This window comes from Lepidochelys kempii, chromosome 6, assembly GCF_965140285.1.
Source record: "Lepidochelys kempii isolate rLepKem1 chromosome 6, rLepKem1.hap1, whole genome shotgun sequence".
Classification (NCBI taxonomy): Eukaryota; Metazoa; Chordata; order Testudines; family Cheloniidae; genus Lepidochelys; species Lepidochelys kempii.
The window spans coordinates 86,310,547-86,325,600 of NC_136385.1; the positions used below are offsets into that span (position 1 = coordinate 86,310,547).

Consider the following 15,054-nt stretch of genomic DNA (forward strand, 5'->3'; position numbering starts at 1 on the left):
TTCAGTGTCATCTTAGTCACTGGAATGTCTTTTTTTTTATTTTAAACTTGATTTGAATGTATGTTATTTAACAGAAGTAATACACTAACAAGTCAGGCTACTATAAGTTAGGGCTGAGTTTTTGCGACCTTTATTGAATCTTGAAAATTTACAAGCATTGCTGATAGGTCAGATTAGATTATGCATCCCTTGACTTAAAATAAATGAATTTTCAGAAGGGAATTTGAGGTTCATGCCCAGTATCATTTGTGTACCTTTCATTCAGTGGGCCATAACAGCTCTTCTTCAGCTGTTCCGGTCTATTTGATTAATATGGGTACATTTGCAAATGTTTAGATAATGGATTGAAGCCCAGCAGACTGTAACACTTCCAACACTTTAAGAGTTAAAATTTCCTTCAGTGACTAGTTCCATGAATGGCAAAACTTTATTATGTTGTTTTCAAACAGGCAAAAAAGATATATGCATTTCACAGACCAATGACCTGCCAAATTTAGTTTGTAAAATATATCTTTTAAAGTTACAGGAGTAAAGCAAATCTTATTTATAACTCCATCCTGCCAACTAACTAGCCTGATATTTCACTAAACATGTAAAACATTTTGTGGGATGAGAACTTACATGGGAAGTAAGTAACACAAGATGGGAGTTTGTATCCTAATATGATACATTGCTAGACTATAAGAATAATATTAGTAATAATGTAATTTGTTACGGGCATTAAGTCTAGCAGTGCTTCTTAGTGCTAATTTGATAAAAACAAAATGAACACCAACTGCAGTTCAGGTCATTTTGTTTCTCCAGGAATAGTGAAGCACTAAACAATATCTTAATATAATGACTTAGAAATTCTAGTAATGGTGTCTGCACTTTGGTTTTTCTTCTGCGCCTTCACTGCCGCTACATGCACATACTATTGATTTAGAAAATAAATGGAGGGAAGCCTAATTATAGTTAACATTATGGGGCAAATTTTCAAGACATGGCCTCTGTGTGTGTGCAATCTTTTGTACACTGACTAAATTTGCATATACTAGCCCTATCTGGTCATGCAACTGAGCAAACAATAGCATACAAATGTAGTTTACACATTGAAATTTTATTATTTGTCCACACATATTCACCTGTAAAAACAAAATTACATTTGCAAGTAATTGTAGGAGTGATATTTCCTGTCCATAAATAAAGCCTAGACTAAACTTTTGAAAATTTGGCCTTGGTTATAGCTGTGTCCATTGCTGTGGTTATTACTGAGCCTGGTGTCAGTACTTTATGAATGAACTGTGTACATTTTTAAAGGTTGGCACCTGATCCATAAATGGACTCTGGGTTGAAACTTGGCATATACAATCTAAGTTATAAGCATAATCCACCCACAGAAGTTTGAGTGGTAAAGATGGTCATCAAGGGCCTGATCTAGCTCTCAGTATAGTTTTTCTGTTGACTTCTGGATCATTTAAAATCCATCCCTGACATTATGAAGTTGTTAAATGTCTCTAGTACTGGGGATTTCACCACTTCTGTGGAGGAGTATTTCAATGTGTAATACATTAGGAAATTTTACGTGAGATTCAGCCCATATTTGCTTTCTCTTAATTTCATTTAATTGCTCATGGTTGTACAATCTGTTGTATGTCTCTAAACCTCACCCTCCTTGGAGCTTACATGCTCCAGCTTCTTGTACATGGTTGTCATGTCCACAGATATCATTGTTTAGCCAAGCTACTGCACATGTATTTTGGTCTTTTAATCTTAATTCAGAGCCTCCAACCTCCTTTTAAAAAGGGCTAGAACCCTTTCTGTGGTAGAGAAGCTTCACTATGCACATTGATGCTTTGATAACAAATACTTGGGCTACCAATTTCTAAATGTGCATGCTCCGTAGCAGAATATAGTGTGGTCCAGAGTGCAGAGCCTCAGAGGAAAGCCATGTGATTACACATTCAAATATTTCTGTTTGTAAGTGATTTAAGAAGGTGCATGGGGAAGGACCAAAGGACCTATCCAAAGTACAGGGAGGGGATGCAAGATTAAGGGCTATTATCTTATACTGTATGTGTGATGTTCTATGCATAGCAAACCCACACATTTGTTTAGAGCATCTCATTATGTGGGTTATAATAATCCTGCAATGTTACAAGTTATTTAATGAGACTAAAAATGTCTGTTTTGATTTTGATGAGGCTCAGAATTTGTGGAGGTCTGAAACCTCCTAAAACAAATTTAGTTGAGGGTCAGTCTTTTGAAGGTATTGATGAGTGTGATCTTTCCAAAAATGCTCAATTTACCTGATATTCAAGTAGAACAAAACCTCTGGTACTGAATCTATTAGTCTTGAAAAAATGTTCGTGGTGTGTGGAAAATTGACATCATTGCAATTATACAATATATCTCATGTGCAACACCATGACTGAATTTCTTTGTTGGCCAGATAAGGTATAATCTTTTTATTATTTTTCCAAACATTCTTGTATTTCTAGTCGTATGGAACAGACTATTCTGTATTTGGCCCTGATCCAACAAAACTTTTAAGCATGAGCCTAATTTTAAGCACAAGTCGTTCCATTGAAATAACTTGCATGTTTGAAGTGTGGCATGTGTCTAAGTTGTTTGTTGGTTCCATAGTCTTCACAATTAATTTTAAAAAAAGCATTAGGACTCTCTTTTTTTATATCCCTTTGCCTGTAAAATCAGGCTGCTTTAATGCCACAAGTCCAACTAAAGAGGCCCCAGAGAGAGAAATTATAACAGCACATTTTAGAAACCTCTAATAATGACCCAGAACAGCTTTTCTATATATAATATCACTGGAATTTTAAGGGCCTTCTCAGGCTAGAAACAAGTGCTGTTTATCTACTTAGAAAGTTGGCACTCTCCCTTTTCCAGTAGTATGAAAATCATGGTTTTGGACCTAGTGGGTTATAGCAAAAATATTTTTCTACATTTGATTCCATTTAGTCCTTCATAGTAATATTGCTAGGGGAGGTGAGCTGGATTCTATTCTGGCTCCTGCAACATCAACAAAATGGTTCATCTGGGACTTGATCTTGCAAACTGCTGACAACTCTGGTCTGATCCAGCAAAGAACCTAACCATGTACTTAACTCTGAGCACATCAGGAGTCCCCTAGATTTCAGAAGGACTTACTAGGGGTGATAGACCAGAAAGAAGTCAGCTTGACTTGCTGCTCCCAGGTTGAGTTTGCAGGGCTGGCAGTTATAAAATGCCACCCACTTGCCTCAGTGGGTGGAAAACTTGATGGGACAGATAGTGATTGGGACAGTCTCAGTAGAAAGGATTGGGGGAGCACACACAGGAGTGGCTCCTCTTTCTCCAGAGACTTTATCCACCCACCCATCCAGCCAGGTAGGGGAGGAGGGGAACTGACTAGCCCTTCACACTCCCTTTTCAATAATTCAAACCTTAGCCCAGGTCCTTGGGAGCTTCTTCTTGCTTCATTTCAGCAGTGCACCTCCCCTCCTTAAAACTGTAGTATTGGAGCTGTGTTTTACAGATCGTATGGGTCTGATTGATTGCCTGTTTTGGGGACCAGAAAGGAATTTTTTTGAGGCAAAATTGGCTGAGGTCTGTGGGGGTGGGGGGTTGCCTTCCTCGCAGCATCTTAGAGGCACAAATAGATTAAATAGGAGGAGGATTTAGTAATTAGTGGTAGTACCTTGCAGTGATGTTAGGTCCACAGTTTGTGGCAGGTTTCCAGTGTGGTTAAAAGGCTAAAAAGATGAGAAATAAAAGACTTGGGCTTTTGCTGATGGACCTTGTACCTATGGTATGGGGGAAGACCTTGTGGCCTTCGGGGGCTAAGGTACTCCTCTTTTAGTACCCTCTGTCCCTCTCACCAAGGGGCTGTGGGGTGGAGGTGTAAAAAGATTCAGAAGAGCAAGCTGGATCCTAGGGGCATGCTGAGAATAATGTGCCTGGATTTAGGGGTTATATGGTAGGAGCCCTGTAACCCCCGCTGGGTATGTGAGTCTGGGTGACAGGGTGGGTTGCACCCGTCCCCTATCAAGTTTAATAAAGTTGCAGCCTGCCACTTAAAATCCATCCCTGTGTCTGTCCTTGGTCACCGATGTGTCTGGATCAAACAATATTTTTACTAGTAAAGTAAGAAAATTTGATCTGTAGGTTATTGAGAGAGGATAAGAAACAATGGAAACAGTATCATTTTAAGAGTCATTTTTCTGATGAGAACCACACTTTAAGACACAATGATATGGGGGAGAAATAGGGTAGTTAACTGCTGACGATTAAATCTTCCTTGAACTCTTTTAATGTCTGGTTAGAGGCAATAAATTGCAAAACTGTGCACAAAAGGAAATAGAAGGATTTTAAAGGGGATGTGTAAGCATTGAGTCCAACTGAAATTACATATTTGTGTTGCCCAGTTGCATTCCTGAATTTAGTGTTTCTCTATTGCACATGCAGACTGTGACCAGATTTTGAGAATATTCAGGAAGATGCTTATAAGTCTACAATAGGACATGAGCTAGCAAGCATCCCTTTCTTGCTAATGTGTATGTCCCCTCCTGTTTGGACTCCCCTTTGCAGTGTGTAAACAGCTCCTTGTTTTTCTTCTTGGTTCAATTTAACAAAGGTCTTTGTATCAAAGAAGAAGTTTAGTGGCAGGTGGAAGCTTATTTTAATGGTGTTGAGACCAAGTTGTTCTTTAACTGAATCCCCTTGAACTCAGCAGAGGTATTAATGTTGTAGCTTGTCATCTACCCCTCTGAAGCTCCTGGCCCTTTGAAAGAGTGAGCTCAAAAAACAATCTTTTGCTTGTTAACATGGGGAAAATACCATCTCTTCTTTTCTCTCATTTTTTTTAGTACATATGACAAAAAGGTGTGAGTTGGTGTATATTCATTTCTGCAGCTTTGGCAGCCTTTTCTTATTTACTTGGACTTTAAGACATAAATCATATTGGGGTCTTGCTCTCTCTCCTCAGGGACAACTTGTTTGAATATGTATATGTTTGTGCATCAAACATGGATACTGTGCTTCTGTTATTGCTGTTGGAGAGGTATGACTTACATTGTTCTATATTGTTTGGTTCTGCTTCATGAAGTCAGTGAGGCTCCATGCAGGTGCAGATGTCCATCCACAGAAAGCTCATTGCAGAATCTGGGCCTTAGTTCATGTGTTCCCCCATTTGGGTCTGGGGGTTTTGCTTGAGTTTTTAATCTGGGTAACACATTAGTACAATATCACAGGTTGCATTTTTATGCTCTCGGAGATAATGTATACATTCCTTCTGGCTTCCATATTCATATTGTCTTCAGTAATAGTTTGGGAAGTACAAGGAATGCAGGATTGTTCTCTTGAACATCACCAATAGAAGCAAAGTAGGACTTTCCCAGATTCTTCCTTTTTTGCACTTCTAAAATGCCAAAAGATCTCTTCGAACATGAAATGTTTTAGATTTTCATTCTGATGGAACCTAGATTGCTATTCTCCATTGATATAATTGGAAAAAATATTACTAAATGGCTCAGTGATTAACATTTAAAATCAACTCTTGGGCATTCACAGTGGCCATATTCCACCATTTATCTCTCTGCAAATCTCACATTGACGTCAGTAGGTGTGTTCTGTGCATGTACCAAGGATAGAATATGTCCCTGTAACTTTTTATCCTACCTTTAAAATACCATATGCATAATGATGATTAACATTATTAAATAACATTGCATGATATAATGTTCACTGAAAGATATGTAGGTTTTATAGATATGTTAAAGGTCAAATAATGTCAAGCTTGTGATACAAGCTCACAGGAACCCAGGAAATGTTCAATGCCAAGGATACTTTACTAAATATAGGTTATTTTGCTTTTCTTCACAAATGTGAATTAAGGATAAAATAGTCTCATCTTTACATGTCTTTGGTATGGTATGTTCATGCCACAGCTTTAGTTTTATTCAGATGCAAGGTTTTGTGTGTTTAATTAACATTACTTCTGTGTGTTTAGGTAATTACCATTACAACACATGGGGACATGTCGTCCTTATTGCCAGTATTAGGGTATAATGCGCTGACTGCAACTACTGCACATGTTAAGCTATTCTAGCATTTCTTCACACAGCAGGAAGCACCCATGCTGTGGTTTCTTAATGTACTCTTAAAGCACTATACTGTAGGCAGTAATAATTAATAATGATTCTCATATCACAAGTACTGCTTGTATTCTGGTTGGCCGTTCATTGCTGTATCAGAGCTCCAGTAACCTTGACCCTGAAATACATTTCCTTTTTTTGAAAGTTTCATTCTTAGATGTTGCAAACATGATACTGTTGAGCAGGGCTGAATTTTTTGAGGCCAGGTTTGTGGCATGGATTCTGATGGCTTCACGTATGTTCAGGTCTCTAAGGACCAGCACCAATAAATGTGAAAGAGACAACAGTAGATTGGCGTACTTTTCCATTTCCACCAGGATGAAAAAAAAAAAGCTCTAAATTAAGTCTAACCTTAAATGTATAATCTGTCCTTGGGAGAAAAAAAAGGCTATAGCATCTTCAAGCTCTCAGCATCCCTTACGAGAAAAAATTGGTTCTAAGGGTCTCTGATCTTGTGTTTTAGTAAAATAGAACTGCACGGCTGACTGACAGTTCTGATCTAAAGCATTTACGTTTAAGTTTTGATCTCTCTGCTTTTGATTAAAACTAATGAGCTCATTTAATTCAAAATGGGAATCTCTGATAAGAGAAATAAGGTTGATGTGATTGGATTAGAGGGGCAAATTAAACTCTTAGAGCAGAAGTTTGTGCTTATATAGTGTATTAAAAAGCTGTTGGCGTATTATGGCGTGTTAGATGATGAGAAAAATTTCATAGTAATTCATATTTAATCAGAAGAAATGAAAGTACTAAATATAACATGGCTCTGCTTTTCCCTCGAGTGATAAAGAGCTGTACATTTAAAATGACATCGAATTCATGCTCTCTAAAACAAAAAACCTTAAAAGAGATACTAAAGAAAGGGGCACTCTTGTCAGCAGTTTCATCACAACAGAGTTGAAATGCCATAAATGCAAGAAAACGTGACCACATTAGAACAAGCACAGCACTAGATAATCCTTTGCTTACAAACAAGCAGGGTTTGTAAGTGCTGCATCTCAAATGCTTTTGTAAATACTTGGAATGGTTTTGACCAGAAATTGATCATATTTTCTAAAAGGACAGCAACAAGATATTTTTCTTGATTTTAAACATCTTTTTTTTTATTCATTGTTGCTGATAATAACTCCTTGGAACTGAAATATGTTTCGTTGCCAGTAGTTGTTTGTTGTAGGGTTACTCCAGAAGATTCTGTGAATTATTTGTTAGAAGAAAACATTGCATAGAAGCCTTTGGATTGAAAACCAAAATATTTAAAAGTTGCATGGGGAACACGGTGGTATTATAGTCCCTAAATCTGCATGTATTATTTTATCATACTCAACACACACTGTTTGTTCTTATCTACTATATGTCTTGTGGCTGAGGCATCTGAACACAAAGGTGTGGTCTGTAGTTTCAAAGAGGAAACTTCACTTAATGCTAAATGGACCTTGAAGCCGTTCCATCGTCATTAGTCACTAATATCTAATTATTATTGTTATTATTGCTAATCATAATAGTAGTGCTTTTCATCTGATGGTCACAGGGTGCTTTCTGGGCATTAATTAACCCAAACTAATGGGGAAACTGGGGCATCAAGAGCTGAAGTGTGCCCAAGGTGTCACAGCAAACAAAGTAGGGAAAACGGGGGATAGAACTCTGGATTAGAACTTGTAGATGCCTTTCAGTAGGCAGCCTTGCCTCCCCAATAACACTTATCCTGTCACATAACGTTAAGGAACTTAACAATTAAAAAAAAAAAGCTAGCAGCATAATTGTGAAGGAAAGAGTTAATGAGGCAACTCTGTGTTTAAAATTCTTTGGGGGAAAAAGAACCTGAAAATGAGAGTTACTGTTTGTACATATATTTTTCAATTTTTTTTTTGCTAAATAAGCATTTTGTAAATGAGGTAAATTGATTACAACACTCAGCATCCATCAGTCATTTATTTTTAGCGAGTTCAAGGATTGCACCTGAGAAATAGCTTAGAGGGGCTGTATAAAAATCTAAATCATCTGTGTATGTTTTTTTTTCTATTCCCTAGTGGAATCAACAAGCCCCAGTCTACTAACCACTGACAACACCCTAGAGCGCTCTTTTTTCATCCGAATGAAATCTACTCTGACCAAGCGAGGAGTGCACATCAAATCATCAGGATACAAGGTGAGCTTTGCTCTGTAACCTGAAATATTGACATCTTCAAATTATCCAACCTTATGTCGAATGTACATATTATGTTCATTTTTTCTCCATGCTCACTGTATGTATATTAATAGAAAGGGAATTAAGCATTAATTGTTTAAATTTTCTTCACATTCATTATTAAAATACGGGTGGTACATTTTTCCTTTTTTAGTGCTTTTGCAAATGCACTAAACCTCCATTATACTTGTCTTCATTATGGACAACACTTTTTTTTTTAACACACTCAAAATACTAGTCTTCAAAAGAGTATCAGGAGGGGAGTGTATTAAGCCAAGAAAGTTAAGTTGAAATAATATCTCTGTTAATATTAGAAAATTGCCACGCATAAATGTTTTCAGAATCTTTTTTTCTAGTTAGTTTGACTTTAGGGCATAGCTCAGAATGATCATCATACCAGCTCTTACCAGATGAAATGCTATAGATATTTAATACTTTCCACCATTTAAGCTGAAGTAGACAACAAGCTGCACTGAATGCTCTTCCACTATTTTTCTTATGCTGTCTGCCCATGGGGCAACTGCTGTAAGGGCTGACTTCTTCTCAAGAAACATTACATTGTTGGATTTCTTTCTTTTAAGATGTGAAACTCTCATCCTCCTTAACAACAATTTCATTTTTCTTTAATCATATATAACTCATAGTGCCTATGGCTAGAAATCGCTTTGCTGCACATCAAGGGTATGAGGAAAGCACATTTTTTAGCATTGTCATCTTCTGAGATGAAATATCTCCTCCATTAAATATTGTGGCAAATAACTGAGTGACACTCCAGTACTTAAGGAAGTGGGCCTGAGCATGTTTACATATTTAAAGAAGATGTAAGTATCAGTGATCTTTTTAAAACTTTGAACACTATTTTTTAGTTTAGAGATGGAGTAGAGTAGTTTTGAAGTAGGATGCTTCACTTCATTTGACTAAAAAAAACCTCTCTGTGAATATAACATCAAGGTATTCTACTTAACGATTGAGAATCTCCTGGTGAAAGCATTTTCTTTGAAAGTAAATGAGTTGGCGTCTTTTTGTTGAATGGTGTCTGGATCCGGTGATTTCAAGTGGTTGTTAATGGGATTTAGAGTCTTTCACTCCAAGTCACTGATTTCATAAGGCACCACAAGTTATCATCTGATGGCTGCTTAGTTGTCAACATTTGAATTGATGGTCTCAGTACAATTCGTACTGGGCAGGTTGCCACATCACAGAAAACATTGACACTGGGACCTTTGGTGGCTGTTCTGGGAGGGAGGCAAAGGAATGAATGGATGTGGAAGTTGAACAACCCTCTCAACCTTATGCTACATCTACGCTACTTGCCACTTTTGGTGGCATATAGGGTCGTGTAGCTACATGCCGCAGTGAAAAGCAAGCCATGTGTATATGTCAGTGACAGGCTGTGGCGGTTGAGGGGGGAGGAAGCTGCAGGGAAAGCTTCAGCAGCCAGAGCCTTTCCCCACTTGTTAGAGTCTTTACCTGCAGTGGGGAAGGACTCCAGCAGTGGGGAGCTAGCAGAGCCTTTCCCATCAACCTCCCTATTGCCAGAGTTCTTACTTGCAGTGGGGAAAACCTCCAGCAACAGGGAGTTGCGGGTAGTCTTTCCCTCCAGCAGGAAAATGCTCTAGCAGCAGGGAACTGCCACAGCCCTTTCCTGCTCTTTTGGGCTGCCAGAGTCTTTCCCTGTTGCTGGAGTCTTTTCCTGTGGCAGGGAAAGGTTCTAGCCACTGGGAGACTGCAGGACAGTACACGGGTAAGAATAGCAGTGTAGATGGGGAGCCATGGCTTGGGCAAGTAATGAGTTGTGTAGGGTATGCACTTGGGTAGGTGCCCATACCCTTCAGGTGTGCCTGTACCCTTCTTACTTTAACCCGTGCTGGGGGGTGAGAGCTACTTGAGTCCATACTCTGCACACCGTCAAAAGAATCATGCAGTGTAGATGTAGCCTTAGTCATGCTGCGTCTAGGCTAGGACTCAGTTACGCTGACAGGGAGCTTTCATTGTAGTTGGTTGTGCTGTAATTGGATTGTGAATAAGTAGAAGAATTCACTTTTCAAGATTTTCAATCTGCCATCTTTCACCTGCAGTGAATGTTACAGAATACAGGAAACTGGACTCAAGTGCTGAAGTTTCATCCTTATCTCTCTCCATTTTGGCTGCATTCCTATAATCCTATGTTGGTGTAGGCCCAAATAGGGGACCACATCATCTACTATGGATCAGCAAAACAGGATGGGTCTTTATCTCTGAGTTTACCGTTAAAGTAGATTTATGCCACACTTTTAACATGTTTGAAAGATGTTTGTATAAGAATGTTCTGGTGGGTTGTCTGTTTTGTTTTAAGAAAGAAGAAAAATACACTTTTTTTAGAAGTGTTAAAGTTCAAACAGTTTTTGAAATGCTCACTAGAGCATTTACTCAATAGGAGACACTATAGTTAAGGCTACATTTTAGTCATGGGTATTTTTAGTAAAAGTCATGGACAGATCATGGGCTGTAAACAAAAATTCACAGCCTTTGACCTGTCCATGACTTGTACTATATACCCCTGACTAAATCTTGGGGGGGGGGGCATGTCGTGGGTGCACGGGAGTGGCCAGGGCGTGCCCAGAGCCCTCACCCTCTCCCACACACCAACCCCCAGCCCTGAGCCCTCTCCGACACCCAAACTCCTGCTGCTGCTGGGGGTGGGGGCGGTGGCCCAAGACTGTTTCAGCAGCAACTGGTGTGGCTAGCCCAGGGGCTGCCTGAGCTGCTCAGGTGGCCCCCAGGCCAGCTGCACTGGCTGCTGCAGAAGTCATGGAGGTCCCGGGAAGTTACTTGCAGACTTAACTATAGTCCATCATATAAATACAGATTTAGCGTCTCTTTAAAGAGCTGCTGGCATCTCTTGGAAACTTTTCAAACCATAATTGTGATGTTGCAGACAGAGGATTTTGTTTGCAGGTGAGAAATAAGGAGAAAAGAGCAAATGAACTTTGTGTAACTCTTTTTCATGCAATGTTTCCTAGAATAAAGACGGGAGAATAGGGTACATGAATATTGACAAAATTGTCTCTAAATAAAATGTTTGTCAATTTTTTCCATGATGTGTCACCAAGTTAGCATATAAATAGTGGGCCAAATTCTCAGCTGGTATAAATCGGCATAGCTGCATTAGCCCATGATGTCTTAGAGGATTATATAACTGATGTGATTTGGTGGACAAAGAGAAGTCACTTGTGACCTGCCATTTTAATTCTATTTCAGTTGCTTTTTAAAAAAGTAGATGTTGCTATTGTAGATCATAACAAGTCCTTTGGAACGATAGCTGTCCAGAGCATCAGTGACCCCTAATGAAATGGTGTATTAACAGCAGGAAAAGTATATCATGTACATTTTTAAATCAACATCAGACCTTTTTTATTTAAATATAATTCTCAATTTTTGTAATTTATATCCAAATATAAAAAACACATCAGCCTTTGTTATTAAACCTGCCAAGAAGAATAAAATTGAACTGCTCTAGTGAGTGCCAATGACACTTACAGGAAAGCTTCCATCTTCTTCATTGGCCCTCAGAAATCCAATGGTAGACCAGAGTCAAGCCCTCCAGAACCTTTTTGGGTACAGGCATGTTTTATTAAAATAAACAGAAAGGACAAAGAGCCTTGTGCAACAGATAGGCAACTAAAAAATAAGGTACACAAAGGAAGGAGTGCTATCCAAATTGCACGGCAGCTGTGGACATACCACAAAGAAAAGACACATGGCTGCCCCCAGTATGAAAAAGTAGTGCAGCACAGCAAGGCACACAGCGAAGTTCTGTGCCATGAGACAACGTGGGATCCCTCGGTAAGTCCTGCTGCTCTAAAGGCTAACTCAAGAAATGGCTTCTTTAGACAGTAAGTGAATCAGATGATCCATGAGGTGCTTGGCCAGTCCTCACAATGGGAGAGCCCCTGCTTCAGAAGAAAACTGCGTAAGATTGAGAACAGGTCAGAAAATGAGATTGCTGAATCAGTTGGATTGATCTAGTCCATCGCCCTTTAGGACAGATTTAATTAGGCCTAAATTATCACTATAGATGAAAGCCTCGTCTCTTGTTCCTTAAATCATGTTCATCTAAACAGCTGTATTTATCTAGAATAGGGAAATCATTACATGATTCATCTGACCCCTCCTCCCCATTCTCTTTTCAGTGTGTTCCATCTTCCTTCTTTTCCTGAATGGCGCTTCGCCCATGCTTATGCTGGGAGCTTATAGGGAAAGATTGTACATGCATTGTTGTATATCTATTTTATTTCCAGGAAGTAAACCAAAAACACATAAGAGTAAAGCAAGAAGGCATGTAGTCAGCTGACAAAACATAATGAAAACAAATAAAAAGAAACAATGATAATGTTTCAATTCACTACAAACCTCAGGATTTATTACTGTTACAGCTGTTATCTAAGATACATGATGCCAAGGCTTACTGTGCTTCTCATTGCTAAAAATATATCACTTTATCTTTTTTCTGCCTTCTTTCATCAATATAAAGAGACTTACGGTTTTTTGGATTTTCTTTCCATTTTATCTGCTTCCCTCTTTGTTTTCCTCTGGGGCGGGGGTCGGAGTGGGAATGCCTCATCTGTCTACTAAATACTCAGACCTGAGTTCAGAGTTTATATTCTACTTTTAGACATGTATCAAAGCCAGTTTTAATTGAAGACCACACTTAAGTCAAATGATATGTTTCCTGATCCACTGTGATACGTTGTGATGATCAGGATCTAATACCTCTGCACCTCTCAGTATACTAGGCACTTCACAGGGAATGGGGCAGAGGTGGGAGCATGTCCCCATCCTCCTGCCCAACAGCCTGCAGGGCAGGCCAGCCTAAAGGATGATACAGCCTGTACGGTCACATTGCATACTTGATCACTCTGTATATAAAAATAATTTTGAAAAACATATACCTGAAAACCTGAAAAAAATGTTTGAAAGTCTGTAAAAGTATTTACACAAATTAGTCTTTGTGGTCTAAGTTAATTACTTTTTTCTATTGTTCAATGCTGATTTTCTACACACTAGTTTATAATTACACATTTACACACATGTTCTCTATTGTGAAGACTCTATTAAAGTCATAGTAAATTTGGCAGCCAGTTGCATATTGATGTTAGTGCTTGAAATCCAAACGTCCTGTAGAATTTAGATTCACATTCAGAGTTCTCATAATGGCAGAACATTTTCTTGGGACTCCTGATTTTTTTTCTGAGTTCTGGTTTACCTCAGTTTAATGTTTTTGGCTATGTTTACACTACCATGGGATCGATGCTGCTCCAATAGATGCACTAGGGGTCGATTTAGCGGGTCTAGTGAAGACCCGCTAAATCGATGGCATTGCGCTCTCCGATCGACTCCGGTACTCCCATCAACCATCTCCCATCAACCCAGCATGGTGTAGACACCGTGGTAAGTCGACCTAAGTTACGCTACTCCAGCTACATGATTTAGGGAGTTAGATGCCTTTTGAAAAATCTCACCTTTAAAGTTTTAGATCTTTATCTGCAAGATGTCTGTACTCTAGAACTGGGTTGCAGTAGATCCTAATCAGGTGGGGAAGGCCTGCTTCTTTTTTAAAGGCCCACCAGGAGGTGTTCTACTGTGGACTTTGAGCCATCCTGCTCTGCATCAGCAGCTGGCTCTACTACTGAAACCATTTCTGACACCACTTTGATTTTTAAACACTTATGGAGCAGCATAATCATGGAAGGCCAGAATTTACTCCATATATTCTTATTTATTTTTAATTGAATTAAAAGATTTAAATGAACCATAAATGGTCATGATTGCTGAGTTTGTATTGGCTGGCTAGAACAAGTGCACCCGTTGCTTGCTTCCAGACATCTCTTTCTGAATCTTTAGAACCAAAGACCAAAATGTTAATATTCAGTAGCCTGATTTTTAAGGGGAGCTGATCACTACAGCTATCACTGACTTCAGTGGAAGTTTTGGCTGTGCAACACTCATGAAAATCAGACCACTTTTATTGTGGTATCCAAGTATGGATTTAAGTTTAAGCAATCAGGTTTGAACAGTTTGGCCTACATTCTTTACTTCTCTTTCATTATTTTGTTCCTGAATCCTTTTCATTTTTGGATCTCACTGATGAATTTTTGTCAGGCTTTCTTATCTTTCCTGATCAGATGGGGCATGACCTTTCTATACAAGAAGCAAACTGTAGAAGTCAAAATTTCATCACAAGGCTCCAGCCACACCACCTTGAGTCACACTAACCCAGGGAAGGAGGAATAAGAAACCAACATCAGGAAACATACGCAGACAATTTTCTAAATGTCAGCACATACATATCCCATTTTCTTCAGCAATGAGGAGACTCAAAGGTAATTTGTCAGAGAGGAAGAACTGATCTAATATTTGCCCATGTAAATTGATGACCTTTAGCCAAAAGGAAGCTTGTCTGTTAGTAAGAATGCAACATTTTTAGAAAAGAACACAACACTAACATGCCAATCTGAGCTTTATGATGTGTCTTCCTGTAAATATACCATTATGGTGGAGAAAGGATGATCTTGGGACTAGGATAATCTGGGTTGATTGCCTGGCTCTGCTATAGAATGGCTGCAATATCTTGGGTAAGTCATAGGGCCATTTTTAAAAAAGAACTCAGTTCCTATTTAAGCACCTAAATAAAGTGGACAGATTTTCAAAAAGTACATAGCACCTGCCAGCTCCCATTGTTGTCAAGTTCTTATTCTA

At 38.8% G+C, this 15,054-nt stretch overlaps 1 protein-coding gene across 5 annotated transcripts in view; it reads left to right on the top strand.

The window, feature by feature from the left end:
- The window catches only part of NPAS3 (neuronal PAS domain protein 3), an 843,593-nt gene that overhangs the window by 751,180 nt on the left and 77,359 nt on the right, over positions 1-15,054 (top strand). For all 5 annotated transcript variants that reach the window (XM_073348989.2, XM_073348988.2, XM_073348990.2 and 2 more), the window contains one exon: positions 8,159-8,277. In XM_073348989.2, coding sequence (XP_073205090.1) covers positions 8,159-8,277 — 119 coding nt within the window. The remainder of the gene's footprint in view (positions 1-8,158; positions 8,278-15,054) is intronic.